Source organism: Bos indicus, chromosome 23 (assembly GCF_029378745.1).
Source record: "Bos indicus isolate NIAB-ARS_2022 breed Sahiwal x Tharparkar chromosome 23, NIAB-ARS_B.indTharparkar_mat_pri_1.0, whole genome shotgun sequence".
Classification (NCBI taxonomy): Eukaryota; Metazoa; Chordata; class Mammalia; order Artiodactyla; family Bovidae; genus Bos; species Bos indicus.
The window spans coordinates 41,198,755-41,226,693 of NC_091782.1; the positions used below are offsets into that span (position 1 = coordinate 41,198,755).

General features: G+C 41.7%; 1 protein-coding gene across 2 annotated transcripts in view; it reads right to left on the reverse strand.

Annotated features, from left to right (window-relative positions):
• Nucleotides 1-10,167: 10,167 nt before the first annotated feature.
• The window catches only part of RNF144B (ring finger protein 144B), a 159,530-nt gene continuing 141,758 nt past the window's right edge, over nt 10,168-27,939 (reverse strand). For both annotated transcript variants that reach the window (XM_070778335.1, XM_019985765.2), the window contains exons 5-8: nt 21,425-21,629; nt 18,982-19,126; nt 14,858-14,947; nt 10,168-13,702 (exon numbers count right to left, since the gene is read on the reverse strand). In XM_070778335.1, the coding sequence (XP_070634436.1) occupies nt 13,562-13,702; nt 14,858-14,947; nt 18,982-19,126; nt 21,425-21,629 (581 nt within the window). In that variant the 3' untranslated portion in view covers nt 10,168-13,561. The remainder of the gene's footprint in view (nt 13,703-14,857; nt 14,948-18,981; nt 19,127-21,424; nt 21,630-27,939) is intronic.

The window sequence follows — 27,939 nt, forward strand, 5'->3', positions numbered from 1 at the left end:
TTTCACTTTCTTTCATATATAACAAAATGCCATTGAATTATATATATAACATCTTCTTCATTTGTTTTTTCTTTGTTTTTTTTATTCCCTTCTCTGCAGACACTACTCTGGACCAGGTCTTTAGTAAATCAGTCATGTTTGACTCTTTTCGACCCCATGGACTGTAGTCCACCAGGCTCCTCTGGAGAGAATTCCATTCCTGTCCATGGAATTCTCCAGGCAAGAATACTGGAGTGGATTGCCATTCCCTTCTCCAGGGCATCTTCCCAACCCAGGGACTGAGCATTGCAGGCAGATTCTTTACCAGCACAGCCACCATGCAAGCCCATCCTCCTAACTGGTGATGCTATTTCTAGCTTTCTCCCTTGTAATACCACACAGTGCTGTCAGATGAACCTGCTAAAGTGTACCTTTGCACATATCAATCCCTCAAGCTCAGAACTGTTACTCAGCTCCCTGCTGTAATAAGAACCCACCAACTCCTGAGCCTGGCACCCAAAGTCCTTTTCTCCTCGTCATATTCTGGCTCTCTACAAGTGCATTATTTCCATTTAATCAGGCTTGTTATCACTCTCCAAGCCGCCTTGCTCTCATCATGTCCCCTCTCTGTGAATGCCCTTGTCTCCTCCTTTGCAATCACAGTCCTGACAACCTTTCACAGCCTGGATCCAGGACTGTGGTTATAAAGCCCTAACCAAAAAGTTTCAACAATGCCTGTCCTCCCCTACACACTCCTCACACATATCTCCGCCTCTGAGCTGGCATCTATCAGGCATGAGCAGATATGGTAGTTCATCTTTTGATACATGTTCTTTCTCCTAATCTAAGTCACTTTAAGAAACTGATGGTCACATTGGTTTGTACACAGGACACATGTTTTGTAAGGAGAATGGTAACCTAATAGACTTGCTTTCTTCAATGTGCCATCCTTCTCAAACTGGCTTAGATGTACCCTAAGGGTATCCTGAGAGGTCCTGGAGGAAACAAGATAAAGTGAAGAGACTTTCACTTAGATAATTTATGATGTCATCTTCAAAATGAAATCAAATAATATGGAGTAGATTTTGATATGAATGATAAAAATAAAAAGTGACACAGGAGATGTCAAAAAGTTTCTAGTCCTCAGTGGTTCACTTTGGACAATGATTCCTGGTCATTCTTTTCCTTCCAGGGGTGAGTTCATGTTCTTATATCAGTTGAGGATGTTTACATGGAGATATTTGAGAAATACCCTGTAGATTATGAATGAGTAATAAGGAAACAATACAATCATTTCTCTTTTTTCCCCTATCATTTTTAAGATGCAATCAACACACATTTTTGTTTTCATTAAAATGGGATAATAGAAACTAAGCCTGAAGATTTTTTCAAATCTTTATTTTAGTTGCTTGGTTATAATATATTTTGACATCAGATTTAAGTATTAGAAATGAGTTATAGTGTGACCATTCTCAAAATTAAATCTCAAATATTAAAAGCCCTAAATGGAAACATTTTGTGACAAATGGGAGTAATCGTCTATAAGAACACCTTACTGTGGTTTCAAGTAAAACTTGGAAAAATAAACACATTTTATTTAAAAACTAAAATGTTAAAGCACTTTTTGAACACTGATTTAACTTTTGCTGTTTATTTTTTTTAATATTATTATTTTTTGACCACACCGTGCAGCTTGCAGGATCTTAATTCCCCAGCCAGGGACTGAACCCGGAAGCACAACTGTGAAAGCACTAAATCCTAACCACCGGACGGCCAGGAAACTCCCTAACTTTTGCTTTTTAATTTACTATTTTTGAAAACCAGAAGTGGTTTTGTGTTCTACTTTTGAAAACAAAATTTATTATTTAAGTCTGAATAAAAATTTCTTTGTTCCTAAGTGGGTGTACCCATTCATCCACTTGTCTATCTACTACTCATTCACTCACACACACACACACACACACACACAACGGATACATAGATAGGTAGATAGACAGTCTACTATTCTCTATACCATCTATTAACATGTATACATATGTACCTTAAATTTAATTCAGTTTACAGAATGTGCCATGTGTACAGGAAATATAGAGAAAAATTAATCAATACCAAGCAACTGCATGGTGCAAAGAATTCTCAGACTGACTGACACACTCAGAATAAATAGCCTATTGTGGGCTTAAAATCAGAATATTAAGGTTCTGATGGTTTTAATATAAGTACTAGAGGAAACACATGCCTGAAAATTCTGCAAACAACTTTTGTTGCCATCAAGAACTGTAAACAAACCTATGAAGCTCAACCATTGTTCTTTGAATCTGCTTATTTTAAATAAACTTGTAATGTATTTCACATGCTTCTGGAATCATCTATAATTTTGTGCCTGGAAAGTTCTTCCAGCAATTACCAGTTCCTTGTCTAATAAGGAGAATTTCCCTTTTGGACCTAAAGAAACCTGAGCACTGAAGAATTGATGCTTTCAAATTGTGGAGCTGGAGAAGACTCTTGAGAGTCCCTGTGACAGCATGATCAAACCAGTCAATCCTAAGGGAAATCAGTCCTGAATATTCATTGGAAGGACTTACGCTAAAGCTGAACCTCCAATACTTCGGCCACCTGATGCAAGGAGTTGACTCATTGGAAAAGACTCTGATGCTGGGAAAGACTGAAGGAGAAGAGGGTGACAGAGGATGAGATGGTTGGAGGGCATCACCGATTCAATGGACATGAGTTTGAGCAAACTCCGGAAGACAGTGAAGGACAAGGAAGCCTGAGGTGCTAAAGTCCATGGGGTCACAGAGAGTCCGGCACGACTTAGCGACTGAACAACAACAGTTCATGTGTGTGAGACTCACAGTGAGCGCTGGTGACCTTTTCCATCTTAACACAGAAGATTAGATTTGAATTGGACCTAGAAAGCAATGGCTTCCAGTTTTCTAGATGAGGAAACTGAGGCCAAGAAAAATTGTAAATTGTCTGAAGCTGGAAGGGCTGGTAGAGTTCTCATACCTCCCTCTAGTCTTCCATTTCCAGTTGGAAAAATGACCATTCTTGTTTTATTCCCAGAGAATTTTTTTCTTTACAGAGGAGACATTTTTTTTTTAATTTTATTTTTGAAACTTTACAATATTGTATTGGTTTTGCCAAATATCGAAATGAATCCGCCACAGGTATACATGTGTTCCCCATCCTGAACCCTCCTCCCTCCTCCCTCCCCATACCATCCCTCTGGGTCATCCCAGTGCACCAGCCCCGAGCATCCAGTATCGTGCATCGAACCTGGACTGGTGACTCGTTTCATACATGATAGTATACATGTTTCAGTGCCATTCTCCCAAATCTTCCCACCCTCTCCCTCTCCCACAGAGTCCATAAGACTGTTCTATACATCAGTGTCTCTTTTGCTGTCTCGTACACAGGGTTATTGTTACCATCTTTCTAAATTCCATATATATGTGTTAGTATACTGTATTGGTATTTTTCTTTCTGGCTTACTTCACTCTGTATAATAGGCTCCAGTTTCATCCACCTCATTAGAACTGATTCAAATGTATTCTTTTTAATGGCTGAGTAATACTCCATTGTGTATATGTACCACGGCTTTCTTATCCATTCATCTGCTGATGGACATTTAGGTTGCTTCCATGTCCTGGCTATTATAAACAGTGCTGCGATGAACATTGGGGTACACGTGTCTCTTTCCCTTCTGGTTTCCTCAGTGTGTATGCCCAGCAGTGGGATTGCTGGATCATAAGGCAGTTCTATTTCCAGTTTTTTAAGGAATCTCCACACTGTTCTCCATAGTGGCTGTACTAGTTTGCATTCCCACCAAATGCAAATGTAAGAGGGTTCCCTTTTCTCCACACCCTCTCCAGCATTTATTGCTTGTAGACTTTTGGATCGCAGCCATTCTGACTGGCATGAAATGGTACCTCATAGAGGTTTTGATTTGCATTTCTCTGATAATGAGTGATGTTGAGCATCTTTTCATGTATTTGTTAGCCATCTGTATGTCTTCTTTGGAGAAATGTCTATTTAGTTCTTTGGCCCATTTTTTGATTGGGTCATTTATTTTTCTGGAGTTGAGCTGTAGGAGTTGCTTGTATATTTTTGAGATTAGTTGTTTGTCAGTTGTTTCATTTGCTATTATTTTCTCCCATTCTGAAGGCTGTCTTTTCACCTTGCTAATAGTTTCCTTTGTTGTGCAGAAGCTTTTAAGTTTAATTAGGTCCCATTTGTTTATTTTTGCTTTTATTTCCAATATTCTGGGAGGTGGGTCATAGAGGATCCTGCTGTGATGTATGTTGGAGAGTGTTTTACCTATGTTCTCCTCTAGGAGTTTTATAGTTTCTGGTCTTACATTTAGATCTTTAATCCATTTTGAGTTTATTTTTGTGTATGGTGTTAGAAAGTGTTCTAGTTTCATTCTTTTACAAGTGGTTGACCAGATTTCCCAGCACCACTTGTTAAAGAGATTGTCTTTAATCCATTGTATATTCTTGCCTCCTTTGTCAAAGATAAGGTGTCCATATGTGTGTGGATTTATCTCTGGGCTTTCTATTTTGTTCCATTGATCTATATTTCTGTCTTTGTGCCAGTACCATACTGTCTTGATGACTGTGGCTTTGTAGTAGAGCCTGAAGTCAGGTAGGTTGATTCCCAGAGGAGATATTTTTTGAGTGACTCTATTGTACTGACCCAAAACTTGATCCTACATCATACTCTTGTGACCCCTCATTTATAACTTAAAACTCTTTAATCTCTTCCATTTATCTGCAGATGGCATTTGAATAGCATATCAGAAAATCACATCTGAAATTTTTTTTCTACTTTAAAACATCTAAAGCATCTGGTCAGTATCTGTATCCCTGTATTGGTGTGGGAAAAGGGAAGAGGTGGTGACCCTGACTTCAGCAACTGGTTAACTGAAATCCAGTCTTTATACGTCTGACTTGGGTGGAATCACCCTCCTGTACTTCAAGCCAACTATTGAAAGGAGTTGTCCTTCCTGAATCCAACACGAGATCCAGTCCAGTAATGAACCTTCTGAAGATTTGTTTAGAAAGATGAGATCAGGTTTTCTTCTAAGCCCATGTGAAAAAATCTGCTTCCTGTAAAAACCAAGCAGACGTTCCCAGGACACCAGCCAGAAGCGAGGTTACAATTAACGCCTTGACCATGGCCAGGCTTAACTGAAACTTCAGAGCAACAGTTCCCCTTCAGGAAGATAGATATTGCTCTTAACTTTTCCCTGAGTTTGTGGTTTCTTCCAGCTGATGCTATCATATCCGCAAACTGCTTAGTTTCACGGGACAGGGAAACAACAGCAAAAAGTTAAATTTCCTACTGAAACTGACAAATTTGCGTTCCTATTGACCACTTAATTAAAAGTATGGAAGTCAGAAAGATGCAGCTGAAGAAGATGTCAAAGAGATCTGAATTATGGGAAGGACTCGACACGGCTTGAAGACAGAGGGCACCACATGGAAGCTGTGAGAAGGAACTGGATTCTGCCAACAACCAGTGAGCTTGGAAGAGAACCCTGAGCCCCAGATGAAAACACTCCCGGGCCAACACCTTGTTCTTGAAGCCCAGCGAGAGCCGGAGCAGAGATCCAACTACATCATGCCAGATTTCTGATGTACAGAAACTGAGATTAATGGATGTGTGGCTTTAAGTCATGACTTTAAAAATTAAAATAATGCTAAGAGGCCCTGGGCTGGCTCATGCAAGGTGTGGATTCAAATTCTAGTTTTGCCGCCAACACACTTCATGAGCTTATGCCATGTTGCCTAGCCCCTGAGTCTCTGCTCCCATCTCTAAATCGGAGGAGGGGCATAGTAATATTTACTTCCTAGAATAGCATGAAGAGTCAAGGGAAATGTGTTTGAAAGTACTTTGCCCACCATGAGGCATGTTGTAAATGCAAGTTTTTTACCATAAACTACACCCGAGAAAAAGATTCATTGTACAGATGTGCACTCTGCATTTTTCTCTCTAAATCCCCCATTCTAATTGAGCACAAAATCAGCCAAATGCTTGTGAACTATTCGTGAATAAGCAATGTGAAGGAATTTTTTTGAATCTAAAAAGATAACTTATTTCCTGAGGAAGTCATTCCTCCCTAACACACATTCACGAGCTTGAAATGTATTTTGGGGAACCCCCTCCCAGTTTTCTTTTCTCCTTTGGAACATGGTGGTACTAGTAGTAAAGAACCTTGCCTGCCAATGCAGGAGACATAAGAGATGCAGTTTCGATCTCTGGGTTGGGACAGTCCCCTGGAGGAGGGCAAGGCAACCCACTTCGGTATGCTTGCTTGGAGAATCCCATGGACAGAGGAGCCTGGCAGGCTACGGTCTATGGGGCCGCAGAGTCGATGTGACTGAAGCGACTTAGCAGCAGCATCTCAGTTCTTTTCTTATTTGGAAAGTGTCTGGCTGCAAACTCGTCACTCAAACTCAGAGCCACAGAACACCCTGTACACCGGCTCCCTCCCCTTCCCTTCCTATCAAAGAACACTTAGATGCACTTTGACATTCGTGATCTCAACCTATCCTCCAAAGCCTGAGCTAAGACGGATGAAATGACACCATGTGATAAGCGGTTGGCCCCACATCACACCACCGGTGAAGAGCAAAGCCAGATTGGAACTGAAGCCACTTATGACAAGGCAGGTGTCTGCCCGCTCCCCCTCCCAGCCCCACACTGCCAGGACTGGCAGAGGGCAGGGAGGTCAGATGATGTTGCCTCCGGGTTCTATGCCCGGGGTGACACAGATCGATCAACACTCTCCCAACCTTGTTCAAGTGCCCTTGTGGTGCATAAGTCCTAGGACCAGGCTGGAATTTGGAACACACCATGTGGGGCAGTGTGTGGATTTCTGGACCTGTTTGCTTTTATTTAAACAAACTGGCTTGACTTCAAAAAAATTCAGCCAGGGCCGATGAATAATCAAAAGTCTCAAAACTCACCTCGAGAAAATCTTCATGTTCATTTTATTTAAATACGTTCAATAGTGTAAATGTCAACCACCCATCCACTCCCCTCAAAAGAAAATATATCCCCTTACATCATGCCAGGTCACTAGGGAACCACAAGATAAAATGGCTAACATCAGACTTAATCTGCTGCTGCTGCTGCTAAGTTGCTTCAGTCGTGTCTGACTCTGTGCGACCACAGACGGCAGCCCACCAGGCTCTGCCGTCCCTACGATTCTCCAGGCAAGAGTGCTGGAGTGGGTTGCCATTGCCTTCTCCACAGACTTAATATGCTTCTCATCAAAAGCCTGAATCCTAGTTTTAATACACATAAAAAAGGAAAATTGACAAAACTGAGAGACAAACTTTATGCAGAAAGTGAAATTCAAAGCACTTCTTTATATAGCTCTGAAATTCATTAATTTCTTTAGCCCTCCTTTTCTTGCTTTTGAAACTTCCCATCGATTGATTTATTTAACGCTAGGCTACAAATCCACTTTAGAGTACAAGTTAATAATGTTAAGAGGGAAAGATCTGGATCTGCCTTAATCACTTTTGAGTCTTGACTGTAAACATTAAAAGGAACTGATGACAATGTACCTCGTATTTGTGGGGAAGAGATAAACACTTCGGCTTTTGGAATACGCACATGGACCCAGCTATATAGTTCTGGTTCCCGTATTAGCAAGTCAGATACATGCCATTGCACTCTTTCTCTAAGGAATCACCATTCGCCTCCTGTCTCCTGCTCTTCTCCTCTCACTGAACCCCAAGCAGTGACAGGTTGATCTCAGGGGTGGCCCTTTGCCCTAGGTATGCTGTCAGACACACCAAAACACAAACTCTAATAAATTCTCTTTAATAGTAAATTCCACTGATACAGATAATTGGAAGAGGAGGACATTCTCTTGGGACTCACAGACTTCAGAGTAAATGCAAGCTCAGAATTACCAACTGATGAAGGAACATTAACATACTTCCAAGGAGTCTGCCATTCTTTTTTTTTTTTTTGGTCATACTACTTACAGGATCTCAGTTCCCCAACCAGGGATCGAACCCAGACTACAGCATTGAAAGCCCAGGATCCTAACCACTAGACCACCAGGGAGCTCCATGGCATTCTTTTTCTAACTGCCACTTATCAATAGTATGACCCCTGGCAGGACATGTACACAAAACCATTGCTTTCTCTATGAAGTAGATCCAATATCTGCTCCATTTATTTCATAACACTGTTCTCAAAAATTCTTTAGAAAGCATATGAAAAAATATATAAGTAAACTGTACTTAATTGCTATTAAATTATTCAAAGAAATTAATTTTTTCTCATAATGTAGAACTGGATGCTATCTTTAGGGTCTAAAAAACTAGATTATCTAACAAATGAAAATAATTGAATTACAGGAAAACCTAATTATAATTCTCCTCCTAATTCACTCGATTCATAATTTACATTGCAATGAATTTGCTGGTTAGGGGATTAATTAAAATCACTGCTGTAAAAAAAAGGGTTCATCCAATAATTCTTTGGGAATGCAAATTCAAGTTCAGCAAATAATAAGCACACTTTGAAAATGAAATAATGTTCACATTTTAGGAGACGATTAAGCAAATTAAGAAATCATAACCCAAAAGTGTTTTTAAGTGATCTTATTGATTTCCTCCAAGCTGAATGTTTAGAAAATGAAATTTGAATTATAAATCAATTATAAACCTCTGTACTCAGGTATTGTGTATGTGTGTGTGTGTGTGTGTATGTGCTCAGTCACTCAGTCATGTCCGATTCTTTGTGACCCTATGGACTATAGCCCACCAGACTCCTCTTTCCGACTCAGGGGATCTTCCCAAGACAGGAATTGAACCCATGTCTCTTGCCATCTCCTGCATTGGCAGATGGATCCTTTACCAACTTAGATATTGTATAAGAAGCAAATAACATTCAATAAAAAGTATTGTAAATTTTAAAAATAAAATAAAATTAAATTAAAAAAAGGCATCAACACCAGTATAGGAATGTGAGCTTCCAGTTTTGCAGAGACACAAGTTCTAGTTGTTAACCAACTTCTGGCACTCAACTTCAGGCTAGTCCTGCCTTGAATACTAATCAAATGGAAATGACCTGAAGTTAACCCTCCACGTGTAAACCCTTTCTTTAAAAAATTATAACAAGGAAACACATTCTAACAGACTTTTAGAAGGTTAGAAAAAGTGCACAGAGCCCAGCACAAATTTAACAGAACTAATAGCTCTGCTGCCTGGCAGCATTTTTTATCAGGATCATCAAAGATCTAAATTATTTTGTTTTTTTTTTCTGGATAGTAATCAGTGCCTGTGTATTGGCAGTGTGGAATATCACATACACAACAAGAAAGTCTGCAGCAGGAATCGCAGACATAGAAAACAGACTCGTGAACACAGTGAGGGAAGGAGAGAGTGGAATGAACTGAGACAAGTATGGAAACATATACATTACTATATTTAAAACAGCTAGCTAGTGGGAATTTGCTGTGTGACACAGGAAGCTCCATCCAGAGCTGTGTGACAACCTAGAGGAGTGGGATGGGGTAGGAGATGGGACGGGGGGTTCAGGAAGGAGGGAGGGGACATATGTATACTGATTTATGCTGATGTACGGCAGAGGCTTCCCTCATAGCTCAGTCAGTAAAGAATCTGCCTCCAATGCAGGAGACCCTGGGTTGATTCCTGGGTCGGGAAGATCCCCTGAAGAAGGGATAGGCTACCCACTCCATTATTCTCGGGCTTCCCTTGTGGCTCAGCTGGTAAAGAATCCACCCGCAATGTGGGAGACCTAGGTTCAATCCCTGGGTTGGGAAGATCCCCTAGAGAAGGGAAAGGCTACCCACTCCAGTATTCTGGCCTGGAGAATTCCATGGACACAGTCCATGGGGTCACAAAGAGTCGGACATGACTGAGTGACTTTCACTTTCACTATGGCAGAGGCCAACACAATATTGTAAAGCAATTTTCCTCCAATAAAATAAAAAAAAAAGTCTTCAATGAGTGAAGGCATCACACTTGCTCTTACTTCTTTTAAGAAACAAGGTAACAAGAGTTACTTCCACATACGATATTACAGAAGTTACTTTTTTTGAATTCCAAACTTGAGATTTAATAGTGACCCGGTTGGCGCCTTCACGATAAAACTGAATGTGTCTAGAACTACACACCATAACAAAAAATAACACACTTGATTTCCTGCTCCACATTTATTGGGGCCAGAGAGGCCAGGTGTTTTCCTTTCAAATACTTGGAAAAATATAACACAACAGCAATTTCTTAAATACAGAACAAAACTTTCTGGATCATGAATCAACAGAGATGTAATAGCCTATAGATAGCCACTGTAACAGTTTTATAAAATGTCATTCATCTAAGGCATTCTGAAACTCTTTCAAACCACACATATACACATATTCTATATACATGAAGGTATCCATTCATGAACAGACAGTTTTTTAGAAGCACTTTGTAGGGAAGGCTAAAGTAATACACATTTAGATTCTACATAGTTTTTAAGAGACATTTTGGGGTTCTAAGAAACAGTGATTAACATTCAAACCAACATCGATTTTCAAACCTGAATAGGTAAGGATTTTTGTGATGCCAGCTACAAGAAAATTTATACTGTGAGTTGTTTGTTTTTTCAAAGGCCTCTTTCAAACTAGAGGTTTCAAGTCAGGAGTAAACATTCACGGCATGAACACAGGATGCCTAAGTTTCCAAAATTTGCTTCCATATGGTTTTCTTCTTCACCTCCCCACCTCACCTGGATGCTGAGTTATTCCTTCCAGATGACAATGCGGTGAAGGATTTTTTGAATTTCTGTTTCAAGTGGACTACAATACCCCAAACACAAGATTTTTGCCACGACATCCAAATATCATTAAATAGACCCATAGTTCTTCCTAGGACAGACAGAGATCACTAGCAAAGAACAGAGCTGACAAACAGGAAGGAGACAAGGTTCAACCCTTTCTCTGGCCAGTTATACAAAACGAAAGCATCAGTCTGTTATCAAAGTTGTCAGCTTTCCCCACTATAAACACAATCTCTAGACTGGCTTGCAGCTTGCCCTCTGATGCACCAGAGATATATTTGGGTTAACCAACCAACCCGTTCCTGTTGATTCCAACAGTCTCACACAACCCAAACTGTTGAGCGATTTAAGAAATCAACCAATTTTCAGGCACTTTTCAACATTTAAAAACTTAAATCCAGTTATTTCAAATCTATTGGACAAACACTCCCCACTCCCCACAAAAAAGTAAGCTAATTCTTTCATAGTATTTCTGTGAGAAGACATATTCCTTCAATTTGCCAAGGAAAGAGCATTAATGCTTTCTTCCTCCTTTTCTTCAAATTCCAGAGCTCTGCTTCTGATAATGTAGCACTTTAGGTTACGTGAAATCAGCCCCTGTTTAAAGATTCTTCGTGGATCCAAGCTTGGAGAGTATATTAATGTGGGGGAGTACATTGCCATGACGGACATTCTTGATACAAAATTTCAATTTCAGTTGAGTCCCTGTGATCCCCTGAGCAGCTGTAAATGCCCTGTTCTATAATGAGGCAGTGTAAGACAAAGAAAAGTATTCAAATCTATGTCCATTTATATTTATACTAGTACAAAACAGTGATAGAAGAAGATACTGATTTTTTTTTCTGACGTATTTATAGTTTCAAAGGAAAATAAAGACACTATTGAGAAATCTCTAATGAATGATTAAAAATAGTTTGGGGTGGGCTGCCATTCAAAATTTTTCCCAGAGTTCTCATCTATGTTCTATACAAACTGTAAATAAAAATGTACACAACCAACAGATGTATTTTACATACATTGGATATCAATATGTACTTGTGAATTAAAGTTCCTTAATATACACATCCCCACTTAGAATATAATCCATTACATAGGCAAAGCATCATTCTGTAATAACAGGTCAGGGATAGCAGCAATACAATAGTCTAGTTGTCCAGTGACCTCAGAAAATATCCTAGGTCCTGATGTGGTACTCCGAGCTTCAGAAAGAGCCGTCCACTAATATTTAATACCGTTCTCATGAAGTACCAGGCTACTTTGCTAATGGCAATTATAGTAAAAGGTACTGTCTTTTCAAAACTCGTTTATTCAAAATCTGACTGGATGGTACAACAGGAAAAATAAGCCACCATGAGGTGATACAAACACAAAGTGTTAAAGATACAGAAAGCATGGACATTTTGTTTCTCAGGTATTTTTTGTTGTTACATCACTGCCCTGTACATACAAAAGGTACTCAAGATCACCCGAACAGATGCTGAAAGAGCAAAACTTTGCTGGGAAGAGGCCTGCTCTGAACTGTGTTCGAAAATACATAAATAATTTGATTATCGATCTGTGTTTTACAAACTGACAGGGCATCATACTGAGTACTGCTTTAAGAGTTACGAGTCGAAACCTTTGGGTAACTTAATGCACTTGTAACCAAAACTGACATATATAATATGCAAAAAAAATTAGGTTGATTTATAATAAACCATATTAGCCCCAGAAGACAGAATGGGTTTCAAGTAAACACGTATTTTGTGTGTACTATTGGAGATATCCATTCATGCCCAATGGATTCAAACTTTAGTTAAGCGGCAAGTTACATAGATTCTGGATATATCTATGACTTTAATATTCACTCTTGGTGGGTACTTGTAGGTCCAATTCTAAATCTGTTGGGCACATGAACAGAGAGCTCAAGAAAGGTCCCTGATACCTACGATGACGATTCTGAATCCCTGCCACTTTACCCAAACTTCATATTAAACAATCCTGCAGACCACCACTACTGGCTGGAGGCAAAGTTGATCACCCAAGGGACAGATGCTAAATTAGACCAGACGGTTTCACCTGCTGCATGCAGCCCTTTTTCTGGGAAGGGCCAACTCCCTTGGCATAGCAGTCTCTGGCTTGAAGCTGAGATCACACAGGAGAAACCTATTGTGTTTCTGCCAACTTACTGGCAAAAGCAGCACGCCCAGTAACCGGCAGAACCACCATATCAACTCCCAAGATAAGCAGCCCTCTTATAATTCCCATGAGAATAACAATTCTTACAAGAATTTCCCCTTAAACAGTCTTATTCTTCCCCTCCTACAGGAGGTTTTCCTTATGCTTCTTGTGATGGTCAAATCAACCCAGGACAGACTCTGGCTTCTCAGTGAGAGTGTGTGTCATGATGGTTGGCAGTGCATTTATTATACCGAGTGTTCATTCAGGCTTCATGGATTTGGTGGGAAGTTGAACAGTCCACTGGGGAAGCCTTTGAATGATAACACGATGATGTGTTAGTTTCTCTTCATCAACCCAGAGCTTATCAACACACTCCACAGACACAGTCTGGACTGTTGAACCTGGGCTCTCTTTACACAGGAACACACACAGAAGCGCTTGGCCTTTATGGATGCCAAAGGTGGGCAGGCAAGTTCAAAGTCTGGACACAGAGGCACTTCCAAAGTTTGGCAGGGAGGAGAAGGTGAGTTCATTAAGTGGGGTTTTAGCACTGCAGTCTTGTATAACCCAGACACCTGCGGCACACGGACACGAACTGAGCTCTTTAGGTTGTAGATGGGTCATGCTTTTTCTTCTTGCCCCGGCAGGACTTGCAGACACAGCAGATGATGCACGGGGAAGCCAGAAGCAGCAAGGGTGAAGTCACCAAGGCGATGATGCCCAACCCCACGAGAATCCCAACCACCTGGAAATGTAGAAGAAAAGCCTATTCAGCACGTCAGTCTTTCTATGTATATACACCACCATCAGCTGTGGACTGCTCTTGCCCCCTGCTAAAATTTCATAGATTGAAACTCTAATCCCTAAGTGGAGGACGATGTGTGGAAATGGGAACCTTGGTAAGTAATTAGGCCATGAGGGTGGAGTCCTCATGATGGGATATAAGAAGCCACACAAGAGAGCTGGTTTCTTCTCTACTCTCTGCCATGTGAGGACACAGTGAGAAGAATGCCATCTATAAGCCACAAAGGGTGTCCTCATCAGAACTCAACAACACTGGCACCTGAGTCTCAGACTTTCAGTCTTCAGAACCATGAGAAATAAATATGTGGTCTGAGTCTTCCATTCTATGGTCATTTGTTACAGCGGCTCGAACTAAGACACCGTCTCAGGCACATGACGCAGTTACAAATATGAGAGCTTCCATCCAGTGCCCGGCAATGGTCTAAACTGGAGATAAAGCAGGGAGACACCAAGGACAAACCAAATGCTCACTCAGGCTCTGGCGCAAGCTCAGTGGGATCATGAACTGTCCGTGTTGGCTGCCTCTCTACTTGTTTCTCAGCAGTCTCAGAGGAAACGGTAACATCCTCAGAGGGATGTTAATAATGGCTACTAGGCTATGAACACCAACTTCCTCAAAAGGAACATGAAAAACTCTTAAAAATAAATCTCAGGACTCCCTTTGAGCCTGCCACGTAAGCACACAACGGTATGTACAGAGGCTTCCACGCCCCAACACAGCTCATGGGATTTTAAGACTTCTGCCTTCCATAGCAAACATGCCCCAAAGGGCTCTAGGGAATTCACTCTACCAGTTTTTTTCAGGAGGAACGAGCATTCGGCTTTGCCTTTATTCTGCTGGAGTGTTTTCCATAAGGTATTACAGAAAAACCTGAACGAACTCTTTGGCCAGTCTGATTCTTGTCTGCTCTGTCACCCTGACTCTCCACTTCTCTAGGAGACTGGGCTCCTGGATTAACTTCACGCCCAGAAGTTCCCCAGAACCTCTCAGGCTGGGATGAGTAAGAAGGGAATAGAGGCGGGGAAACTGAGTAGGTGGGCTTTTCAACCCATTTAAAGCCTGGCTTCTCTTATGCTCCTCCTAAGGTCGGGGTACCTGTGTTCGGTTCCACATCACTGAGGCTCTTGAGTGGCCAAGCTTATTCCTACACGGCCCTCTGTCATAGTGTCTGAGGAAAATGTCATTCTGAAAAACAAAGAGAGAGGTTTTGGTAAACACACAGTTTTTGAATCAAGAGACGGGTACTAACCCCATCAGATCACCTCAGTGGATAAAATTAACGATGGGCTCTAAGAACTCCCGAGTGACAATTCTTAGATGATAGTAGTTTTATAAATCATTGTGTGAAAACAGATTATAGTCCCTGAGACTCTTTATTGATTCTAAAGAAGATTAACGACCTGACTGATTATCTTTGAAAGGTAACTCTAGTAGAAGTGCAGTATGGAATGAAAGAACCTTGAAGGAGATAGCTAAAAGGCTCTGTTGTAAACCAGCTGAGATCACACGCCAGTGGCTGAGACAGACAAGAGGTAAATACAGTCATGCAGAATTATGTAGGTAACTAACGGGATGGGGAACCAGGGAGAAGAAGCCCCAGATGAGGGAGAAGCACTGGGTAGGAGGCAGGGACTTTGTTGAGGGAAGGGACAACATAGAGAAGGATTCTGTTGGGAAGATGATGGCCACAGTTTGGACGTGTTGAACTTGAGACGTACAAGCAGTGCTGTTCAAAAGGCAGCTGATTATACATATCTGGATTCTGGGAAGAAGACTTGGGAAACAGTGTCCTTGGGCCAAAGAATCCAGAGAAGTAGATGAGATTACACCCAGGGAGAGGGTATAGAACACACATATTTAAGAGCAGGCCAAGGGGAATACCTGTCTCCCTGACCACTTCAGCTGGAATCTTCTCTTGCCCTTGGCACTTCTGTTTCTCAGGCATTCAGACTTGAACTGGAATATACAACATTGTTCTCTGGCTCCCTGAGCTTTGAAGGACACTGCTGGTTTTCCTGGGCCAACCAGCTCACAGACAGCTGCTCATGGGACTTCTCAGCCTCCAATACCATGTGAAAAAATACCTTATGCTAAATCCCCAAGAATCAATCTATCTACCCACCTATCTATTCTATTGGGTCTGTCTCTCTGGATAACTTTGACTAATAAAGTGACTATTCTACACAAATTTGGGAGAAAACAAAAGAGTAGACCAAAGAAGAACCTGGAAAGGAAATTGAGCAGCAGCCAGAAAGGAAATCAGAGGAGATGGTCTCACTGGAATGGAGGTGATCAAGATGTCAAAGGCAGCAGAGAATCTAGGAAAGGGGAGGACTAAAGTATCCATTGGATTTTACTCAGAAGGAATCACTCAAAGCCTTGAGAGAACACAGTCAGGGTCTGGCTATCTGAGTCACTGCAATGACTGGAGTGTCAAGAGCTAGAGGCTTGGCTTCTAAAGGAAGGAGAGAAACAGAATGGCAGCAAGGCAAAGCTGCAGCCTTGAGAAAAGTGTTACTTGTTGTTAAATGGGACATAACTGAATCCATAGGTTAGAGAGCAGGGAATGGAAGCTAAAGTCATAGGAGAGAGAAGATAGAACCCAAGGGGACAAGTCTCTGAGGATCCCAAAGCAGAGGATGAAGACTATCTCATCCTCTGAAACAGTGGAGATGAGAATCAAGGCGGGAACAAACCCAACTCCCCAGAGCAAAACTCAAAATCACTCTTTTTGGTGTTGGTCTCAGGCTTGGCTTGTGGACAATCCCCCTTCCTCTAGACCGACACTAAAACTTCCCTGTAAATAAAGACCAACACCATCATCTGACACGGAACACTTGGCTACAGAAACACATCGTGACCCACAAGCCAACGGTCCCTGGCCAAAATCCAGGAAAATGAGGCCTCAAAACACAATGACCAGAAGATGCCGCGCACCTAGCAATCTCATGTCTGTACCATTTCACCTCGAGAACCAGAACAGTTCAAGCGACAACACTGTGTTCTTTGCAACACCACACCCAGAACACATTTCAGCCGAAGGATGCAGCGATCTGGCACACATATTTATTCCCCTAGGCTCTTGCCTCCTAAAGAGAACCTCATGGGCTCAACCTCTGTGGATGTGAATCCTATTAACAAGCTGGTTAAACCTGAAGGGGAAAAAACTGGATTTGTTTCATTTGTAAAGCATGAGGGGTACATAATCATGAGTCATACCCTCATCCAGAGTATCATTCATTTGGAATTAGGAGACATCTCAAATATCAAACATTATTATAATTCAAACTTAATTGTAATTCAAGGGGTTATAACAAATCACATTTTTTAACAGAATGAACACCTGTCTGTCAACCTGAGTCATGGAGATTCTAGAGTCTAAAAGGTCAAATTTCTCCTCCCCAATGCATATGCCTTCCTGAAACCCTGACATCAAGCTGATTAAGATTCTTACTCATAGATGTCAGCCTAAATAACTTGTCTAATTTTTAGTTAAAAACCAGGCATGTGGTGGCCAGCACACAGCCATGTTAACTGCATTCACTGAGTGTGTATAATGCTAAAGACCGATACAAACTGAAGCAAACAAAGCAATTAAAGGGCTTCCCTTGTGGCTCAGCTGGTAAAGAATCCGCCTGCAATGCAAGAGACCTGGGTTCGATCCCTGGGTTGGAAAGATCCCCTGGAGAGGGGAAAGGCTACCCACTCCAATATTCTGGCCTGGAAAATTCCATGGACTGTATAGTCCATGGGGCACAAACAGTCAGACACAACTGAGAAACTTTCACTTTCAAGCAATTAAAACAAAAAATTGCAAAAAGAATAGCCACCCATCCAACTGTGACTGAGGGCTTACACTGATACAAACATATTTTAAAGGTCCGAATTGCCAAAACAGGGAATAACTATAAACAAACTGCAAAAATAGGGAATATCTAAAGGGAATATGTCGCTGCAAACCGTAAAACACTAGAATTGAAAACAATAGAATTCTCATCAATTCTTCATATTACCTTTTAAATGAGGTTACCATTAGCCTCAGCACTGGACTGAATGGAACTGCACCCGAACTTGAAAAGACATACCTCACAAATAGCGGGGGGAAAGAACAATTAGACCAGATCCCTTATGTGGGAAGGGAACCCTGGGAGAGCAGTAACAATCTTGCTGTCACGCTCATGAACGAAATAGTAATTAAGAGACGCCACTCATTTAAATGGCTTTTCTCCTTAAATTAAAGAAGAAAAAAGCAATCTAATTGTGACAGGCAGAATAACTGATCCCCTAAAGATGTGCTGTGCTGTGCTTAGTCATGTTCTTTGCAACCCCATGAGCTGTAGCCCGCCAGGTTCTTCTGTCCATGGAATTTTCCAGGCAAGAACATTGGAGTGGGTTACCATTTCCTACTCAGAGGATCTCCCCTAAAGATGCCAATGATCTATTCCCCAAAACATGTGAATGTGTTACCTTACATGGCCGAAGGGATTTTGCAAGTGTGATTAAAGACCTTGAGACGGGCTGGGGTGGGGTGGGGGGATTAGCCCTTATTATCCAGAAGGGCACGATCTAATTACATGGGTCCTTAAAGGCAGAGACGTTTTCTCAGACGTTTTCTCCCTCAGTCAGAGGGAATGGCTCTGGAAGCTAAGACTATGGAAGAAGGCTCAGAAAGATGTGATGCTGTCGCCTCTAAAGATGGAAAAAGGGGCCATAGCCAAGGAATGTAGGCAGCCTCTAGAAGCTAAAATAGGCAAAGAAATAGGTCCTCTCCAAGAGTCACCAGAAAGAACACAGTCCCAAGACAACTTGACTTTAATCCAGGGAGACCCATGGCAGACGACCGATGGACAGAACCAATGATAACACATCTGTGTTGCTTTAGGCCACAAGTCTGTGGTAACTCATTACAAGAGCAAAATCAAACGACCATGCTCATAGTTCTTTAAACAACAGAATGAGACAATGCCCCCAAAGCTGGAAATGTCCCTAAAACAAAAGCTTGCCTTTAAAGGTAGGACGACACACTCAAAGTAATCAGAGAGAGGTATGTGAAGAAGCAGGCTCAGGATGTTTCATTAAGGAAAAATAACTTTCTTTGGCAGGAAAAACAAAACAAAACAGGTTCAATGTTTTAAAAGGAAAGTCCATCAGATATGGGCTGTCGCATAGACACAGGATGGAGGAGGATACACGGGGAGACTCTTCTGGGCTGCACTTACGTCCAGGTTCTGAAGGCAGTACCAGCAAAACGTGTGTTTGCAGTTTTTACACATCATCTGAGCACAGCCTTCATTGCGCTCGATATAAACCCGGCACACTGGGCACTGCTTAATAGGGGCTTCTGCCTCCGTCCCAAAGAGGGTTCTAGAAAGAAATGAAGGAGAAATTATAGTGTAAGGATCAAGAATGCTGAGTGATTTTAAAAATCTAGGACAAGATGTACACCAACCAGAGCTACGGGTAAAGTGGGCTGAATATAATTAAACAGCTGAACTCTGTGGTCATCCACTGAATTCTCAGGGCTCCTGATAGGTAGGGAGGGAACTCGTTGCTGGCTGTACTTAACTTCATGTCCCAGGAACAGGGTGGGGGTAAAAACAGGCGCAGTGCAGATTACTCCTTGTTCAGATAACGCAAAACAAAGAAGCTTAATTTATTTATCTTTAGCTTTGAGTGAATTACATAATTGTATTTTCCATAGCTGATTAATCCATTGTTTTGCCAAATTAGTCTTTCATTCTCTGAGCACACGCTGTCTGACTAAAAAGTACAAGAAGTCTGCCACGTGGTGGAAAAACCAGCTCAGGATCCAACAGGGGCAGAGATCATCTATACAACGATCTGTGCAAATAAACAAACGGATGGGGATGGGAGGGAGTCAATCGTCAATACTTTCAAATAAATGCCCAATATCACTGAAAAGACCTGCTTCAGACAGATGAACAGGCCAGCAAAGCTTACAGGCTCAAGGGGCAGAGAAAATAAGTGGAACTGAGGTGGAGGGCGGCCTGTGTGAGCCAGGCCTGGATTGCATTTTAGCTACTATTCATCAAAACCACGACTCAGCACATGAAGACATCAGGTTCACAAAGTGTGGTCAAACTTATGATTGGATTCCATGCTCATAATAACCCTATAACGCAGTGGGACAGCCGCCATTTTCATTCCTCCCATTTCTTTTTTTTTTTTTAATAGAGCACTAGACTTCAATCCCTGGGTTGAGAAGATCCCCTGGAGAAGGGAACAGCTACCCACTCCAGTATTCTGGCCTGGAGAATTCCATGGACTGTATAGTCCATGGGGTCTCAAAGAGTCGGACACGACTGAGTGGCTTTCACTTTTTTACTTTCAGACTCATAGAGGCTGAGTGACTTGCATAAAGTCACAAAGATACCAGTGGCAATGTCAGAACTCTGTCTCTCCTCTGGGATCTTCACATTGTCCTGTGATTCCTGGAGACCTTGCTGGGTGGCAGTGAAAATGTGCCTGGTACTGGTTAAGTGGGCACATGCCTGCCACATGTGCTAGCTCTTTTTCTCCTCTTGATGTATTTGGTCGGCAACTTAAGCACAGCATCACACCAAGTAGCATTTCTGTTCCTGGAGAATGGCCCTCCATACTTCAAGGATGCAGAGTGATTAAGCCAACTAGCCAACACTGTTATTTCTGTTCTTGCTGATGCAAAACAGCCGTAGCCTCAAGCAAATCAAGGGATCAAACACAAAGTTCGCTCACTCTGGGCCCTGCCGCTGCCATAAATACCCTCTGTCCTGCATGGTACAGAGTGAATTGCTTCTCATCATAGCAAATTCTCAACCTCATTATTGTTTTTTTTCAGAGCATAAAATATCAAAAGATAAGCTCTTTTCCTCTAGTAAGCATGAATTTTAGCAGCATACTACCCTGAAGGGCTGTTGTTTCTATTGCTGTTTCTTTTAATATGACTGGCACACCCCACGCACCGGCAATTGAGTCAGCTAAGAAAATCATTTCCGCACCTCTTCACAAGCAAGAATGATGTGTGTCAATTGTAGGCAGTCATGGTACCTAAGCAAATGGCTGTGGACAAAAGCTATGACTTCCTACATACAGAGAACCAGAGGACCACAGCCTCCTACCTAAAGAGAAATCAAAACTCAGAGAGACTACCTCTGCTGCTGCTGCTAAGTCGCTTCAGTCGTGTCCAACTCTGTGCGACCCCATAGACGGCAGCCCACCAGGCTCCCCCGTCCCTGGGATTCTCCAGTCAAGAACACTGGAGTGGGTTGCCATTTCCTTCTCCAATGCATGAAAGTGAAAGGTGAAAGTGAAGTCGCTCAGTTGTGTCCGACTCTTAGTGACCCCATGGACTGTGACCTACCAGGCTCCTCCGCTCCTGGGATTTTCCAGGCAAGAGTACTGGAGTGGGGTGCCATTGCCTTCTCCTAAGACTACCTCTAGCGTACCTGGAAAGTTATTCTCGGGTAATTAACTAAAATCCATTTAGACCTGCTGATTTGGTGATTCTTAGTTAATAACATACCCATTCTGAGATACTTCTCAGGAAAGCCTTGCAGGTAAAGAACTCACCTAGACATTTCATCACAATATGGCTCTTTCTCCAAGCAACAGATTTCTAAGAACACGGGTGAATGATCCCAAAGATCAAGTTTCCTTCCTTACCCATGCTCTGTTGGCAGGATGCCGGGCTGACTGTCCCTGCAGGAGACTTCTGCATGCCAAGCATCCTTGCAGCACGAGCAGAACTTCAGGTGGCAGGAAGGGCACTCCACCAGCACGGGCTGTCCTGGGTCACTTGTTGCGACGGGGCACACTGTCTGACAGTCTGCTACGGGACACCACGTTCTGCAGGGGTCCAGGTGGACTTCTAAAGAGGAAAGAAAGAAAACACAATGGTCTGTCTATCTTCCATCCAAGCCTGAGCTTTCCTTTCTGCCTTCTGTTTATTCTTTTTTATGGGTCAACATTCATAGATGCTCAGTACCAACAAGGGCAATGATTTCTATCAGAGGTCTTCACAGTGGATCCAGTACCATTCTACATCACAGGTCATTTAAAAGTGTGATGATAAAGGAGGGAAAGAAAGGGAAAATTAGGACATATTACATTTAAAGTTTGGAGGAGGAAATGGCAATCCACTCTAGTATTCTTGCCTGAAAAAATCCCATGGACAGAGGAGCCTGGTAGGCCTCAGTCCATGGGGTCTCGAAGAGTCAGACACGACTGAGTGACTAAGCACCATATTTAAAGTTTAGAGTGGATCCAGACCTGCACAGTGGAGCTAGGTCAGCCAGCCCTGCCCTACTTCTCAAAGTAGGTGCTCATGGAATAGGTCATCATTGCCCTTTTGAGCAAGAGAAGGAGCCTTCTCAGTAATCAAAATACACAACTTTTTTGGAATATTTCTAACAGTTCAGCACTCTAAACAGGCAAATATCTCAAGTCTCTTCTTCAATTATTTTGGGTACTGTCTTGGAGAAAAATAAGGACATGAGGAACCAACGAAAGCAAAAGAAAAAAAGTTCATAAAAGATTTTGTCCTTTCAGGCACTGAGAGATAGTGAGGCTTCTTCTGTTGTTCAGAGAGAAATTAAAGAAGAAACAAACAGTGTAGTGATGAAACAGTATCTAGTGTGGCTCAGCCAAGAAGGCAGATGAGCTGTCAATGTGGATATTCTGCTACCCTAGGAATGTGCTACTGAGGTTGTACAGGTTGTAAAAGATCCACACATTCTAGAAACAGAGGGTAGGGACTTCACAGGCCATAAAATGACCATCACACACTACACTGGCTAGACCCATGTGGCATGCTGAAAAGAAAGTAAGGTTTGTGGGTGGACAACTGTCTTCCTGTGTGAGTGTTTACAAATCTTCTTCCACCTTCCATTTTCCAGTCAATAACAGTCCATATTCTTGTTACATAACATAAACTTTTGGTGGAAAATATCATGTGGAAAATGATGTAAGAAGCAGAGGAGCCCGTTTTTCTCTGAACTAACGCATTTTGCAAATTTTGAACTGGTGGGATTCTAGTTTCAAATCACTTAAGGCTTGTGATTCTTGGAATTTCCATGTGGAACGCAAACAAATCCAAAGAGTAGTGCAAAAATGAAATGAAGGTATTAAGTAGGAGCTTAATGTTTAAGGTAATAGTCTTACAAATTCAGTATGGAGGGAAAAAGACTGAAATCCTCTAGGAAACACTGTCTCCAATAATATTTCCTCCAGAAAATGCAACAATTGGACCTATGCTTATTACAGGTTTTCATTCAAAAAGAACATCCTTAAACATATCTTCTTATCCAATAATTCTGGAGGGCAGGAGTTAGAGAATGATGAGTCAGGTGAAATCAGAAAAAAGAAGAACCCTAAGATTAACACATCTTCAGACTCTAAGAGGGATGAACCCCTCTAAGATCCCTAAAATTTGGGGACAGGCTGATCAGAAAGTCAAGGGGATACTGATACATATATGGCTCCAAGATCTTGAACTTTGATTTCCACATCATTTGTATTTTTTTTCTCCAAACTCTTCACTGCTTCACAAACACAAAGCCCAAAGAAATGAAGTCTGATATGTAACTTAGCACTAAGGATTCCCACATTAAATATCTACTTACCATTCTAAATCACAGGTCTTTCAAAAGTTTGATAACAAAGGAGGGAAAGGAAAGGAAAATTAAGACATATTAAAAGTTTACGAGGCTTCCCTGGTGACTCAGACAGTAAAGACTGCCTGCGATGCAGGAGACCCAGGTTAGATCCCTGGGTTGCAAAGATCCCCTGGAGGAGAAATGGCTACCCACTCCAGTATTCTTGCCTGGAGAATTCCATGGACAGAGGAGCGTGGTGGGCTACAGTCCATGAGATCACCAAGAGTCGAACACAACTGAGTGACTAATACTTTCACTTTCATAAAGTTTAGAGCATCCCTAGTTAGAACTCGACATGGAACAACAAATTGGTTCCAAAGAGGAAAAAGAGTATGTCAAGGCTGTATATTGTCACCCTGCTTATTTAACTTATATGCAGAGTACATCATGAGAAACGCTGGGCTGGAGGAAGCACAAGCTGGAATCAAGATTGCCGGGAGAAATATCAACAACCTCAGATATGCAGATGACACCACCCTTATGGCAGAAAGTGAAGAAGAACTAAAGAGCCTCTTGATGAAAGTGAAAGAGGAGAGTGAAAAAATTGGCTTAAAGCTCAACATTCAGAAAACTAAGATCATGGCATCTGGTCCCATCACTTCATGGGAAATAGATGGGGAAACAATGGAAACAGCATCAGACTATTTTTGGGGGCTCCAAAATCACTGCAGATGGTGATTGCAGCCATGAAATTAAAAGACGCTTTCTCCTTGGAAGGAAAGTTATGACCAACCTAGACAGAATATTAAAAAGCAGAGACATTACTTTGTCAACAAAGGTCCATTTAGTCAAGGCTATGGTTTTTCCAGTGGTCATGAATGGATGTGAGAGTTGGACTATAAAGAAAGCTGAGCACCGAAGAATTGATGCTTTTGAACTGTGGTGTTGGAGAAGACTCTTGAGAGTCCCTTGGACTCCAAGGAGATCCAGCCAGTCCATCCTAAAGGAGATCAGTCCTGGGTGTTCATTGGAAGGACTGATGTTGAAGCTGAAACTCCAATACTTTGGCCACCTCATGTGAAGAGCTGACTCATTTGAAAAGACTCTGATGCTAGGAAAGATTGAGGGCAGGAGGAGAAGGGGACAACAGAGGATGAGATGGTTGGATGGCATCACCAACTCGATGGACGTGAGTTTGAGTGAACTCTGGGAGTTGGTGATGGACAGGGAGGCCTGGTGTGCTGCAGGTCATGGGGTCGCAAAGAGTCAGACACAAATGAGCAACTGAACTGAACTGATTGATCACCTTAAAAGGTTCAACTGGGCAACTTGTCTTCAAAACTCTAATCAATTAAAATTATTTGGCAGATGTTCTGACTTGTTTCTACCAACTTACTATGTCAGGTATCTGGGTGACATGACAGAAGCAGAAACAATAAATAGAGGAGCAATTAAAGATTTAACGAACTCCTATTAACAAAAGGGCCTCAGTATACAGTGCAGCTACAACACACAGTCCAACACAAAAAAGCAAGAGAAGGTACTTCCATGGTGGTCCAGTGGTTAAGACTTCGCCTTCCAATGCAGGGGGTGTGGGTTCGATCCCTAATGGGGGAGCTAAGATCCTACATGCCTTGTGGCCAAAAAAAAACCCAAACATAAAAAAGAAACAGTATTGTAACAAATTCAATAAAAAAGACTTTAAAAATGTCCACATCAAAAAAAAAGGAAAAACGTCTCTAAAGAAAGAAGGAAGGGGAGAGTCGGAGCCACAAGAAACATCGATCACTATGGCAGTACACAACTGCCAGTGTTAAGGCTCTATATTGTTCAGCCCTGCATTGAGCTATTTCCAGAGGAAAGACACAACTCTCCAGAGAGAGACATTTGTCTAGGGCACCTCTGAGTCTCTTGGAGAAGAGCATCCCACAATGGGACGGGGATCTGCATGTGCCAGTCTGGCCAGGTTACACTGAAAGGGTACCTGACTGCAACACGGCACCTGTCCTTCAGATGGTCCTTCAGCCTGGCTCCCAGAAGAGCAGCTCCGATAGAGAAAAGTCAGTAGAAACTAAAAGGGCTGTTTTGCTTTTTTTCTAAATTATTATAATTCCAATACGAGCTTCATTTTGCTTCATATACCTTGTGGTTCAAATAGGCCTGAGAAGCCAGGCTGGTAGAAAAGAGAAAAACGCTGAAGAAGCATCAGACATTGGCAGCCCTGGCAGCTAACAGGACTTCCCAGAACCCAAGCCAAAAAGGAACAGATTAATGGACAGCAGGTGGTAGCCAGAGCACTGCCACGTGAGCAAACACCATCTTCTCCTTTCTCCTCCACACCAATTATCTGAGGGGAGTCCGAAGGGAAGGAGAGCCCCCAGGCCTAATGCAGGACTTTCTAAAACACTTTTTATTACTACTACTATGAATGCAGTTCTACCTCCTGGCTTTTGGCTCAGGAAACACAGTTATTATGCAGATAAACAAAATGCACATTATCCAAAACATTTAAGGTTCAGTTTCTTCCTCCTTCCAATTTCTATTCCAAAGATAGAAAAAAAAAAAAAAAGGAACTTATGCATATTCAACTAATTTCTTCTGTATCAACAGTAATGAAAGCTTTCTGTAGCTTTGAGATGAGCCAAAGCTCAGAAATCTAGAAAAAGAGAATAGTGCCTGCAACACGTTAATACGAACATGATTTAAAAGTGATTGATAGTAGCAGACTCACAGCAGAGACAGATGAAGTCATAGACGAACTGGAATTTACTTATGAAAATTAGAATTGATTACTGAAGTAAAGCCTCAGGACTATTTGATCTTCAGATTCTGCTTGTTCATGTAAATTACACAAGGCAGGAGATGCTATTTAAAACTATTTTGTACTTCTGTACTCTGACAATTATTAGGACATAAAAGCATTCCAAGAAAATAAAACTGCCATGAAACCTAAAGACCACGTCTGACCCCAGGAATTGTTTTTAGTTTTCAAAAACTAAATTTTGGACCCTTGGGTTTCCCACCTAGAACTAGATATGTGAAGCTTGCTTTTCATTTGGTTATATATTTTCTCAGATGACACGAGTGGTTTTTCTGCCGTCTTCTACCGTGAGGCTGTGCCGAAAAAGAGATGGTATGAAATTTTATTATTGTGGGAAACACTATGCACTCAAGCTAATTTAATTATCAGCTGAGATAAATCAAACTGTTTTAACTTTTATGACCCACTGCATTTTTAATTATGCCAAAATTAATTTGCTTTCTGCTATCGCAAAGAACAAAGGTCTTCTGCAGATAGTTAAAATGCAATTAAATTAAACTGATTGGAATTAACATCTGCCACAGTAAATATACCCAAACAGAGGTGGCCAACAGCAGAAGAGTTGTTTTCAAGATAGCTGATGAGAAAAACAGAATTTCAAACTTGGAAACAACTTTTCACTGGTCAGAGCAAACACCCTCTTCCAACAACACAAGAGAAGACTCGACACATGGACATCACCAGATGGTCAACACCGAAATCAGATTGATTATATTCTTTGCAGCCCAAGATGGAGAAGCTCTATACAGTCAGCAAAAACAAGACGAGGAGCTGACTGTGGCTCAGATCATGAACTCCTTATTGCCAAATTCAGACTTAAATTGAAGAAAGCAGGGAAAACCACTAGACCATTCAGGTATGACCTAAATCAAATCCCTTATGATTATACAGTGGAAGTGAGAAATAGATTTAAGGGACTAGATCTGTTAGATAGAGTGCCTGATGAACCACGGACTGAGGTTCATGACATTGTACAGGAGACAGGGATCAAGGCCATCCCCCTGGAAAAGAAATGCAAAAAAGCAAAATAGCTGTCTGGGGAGGCCTTACAAATAGCTGTGAAAAGAAGAGAAGCGAAAAGCAAAGGAGAAAAGGAAAGATATAAGCATGTGAATGCAGAGTTCCAAAGAATAGCAAGAAGAGATAAGAAAGCCTTCTTCAGCGATCAATGCAAAGAAATAGAGGAAAACAACAGAATGGGAAAGACTAGAGATCTCTTCAAAAAAATTAGAGATACCAAGGGAACATTTCATGCAAAGATGGGCTCGATAAAGGACAGAAATGATATGGACCTAACAGAAGCAGAAGATATTAAGAAGAGATGGCAAGAATACACAGAAGAACTGTACAAAAAAGATCTTCACGACCCAGATAATCACAATGGTGTGATCACTGACCTAGAGCCAGACATCCTGGAATGTGAAGTCAAGTGGGCCTTAGAAAGCATCACTACGAACAAAGCTAGTGGAGGTGATGGAATTCCAGTTGAACTATTCCAAATCCTGAAAGATGATGCTGTGAAAGTGCTCCACTCAATATGCCAGCAAATTTGGAAAACTCAGCAGTGGCCACAGGACTGGAAAAGGTCAGTTTTCATTCCAATCCCAGAGAAAGGCAATGCCAAAGAATGCTCAAACTACTGCACAATTGTGCTCATCTCACACGCTATTAAGTAATGCTCAAAATTCTCCAAGCCAGGCTTCAGCAATATGTGAACCATGAACTTCCTGATGTTCAAGCTGGTTTTAGAAAAGGCAGAGGAA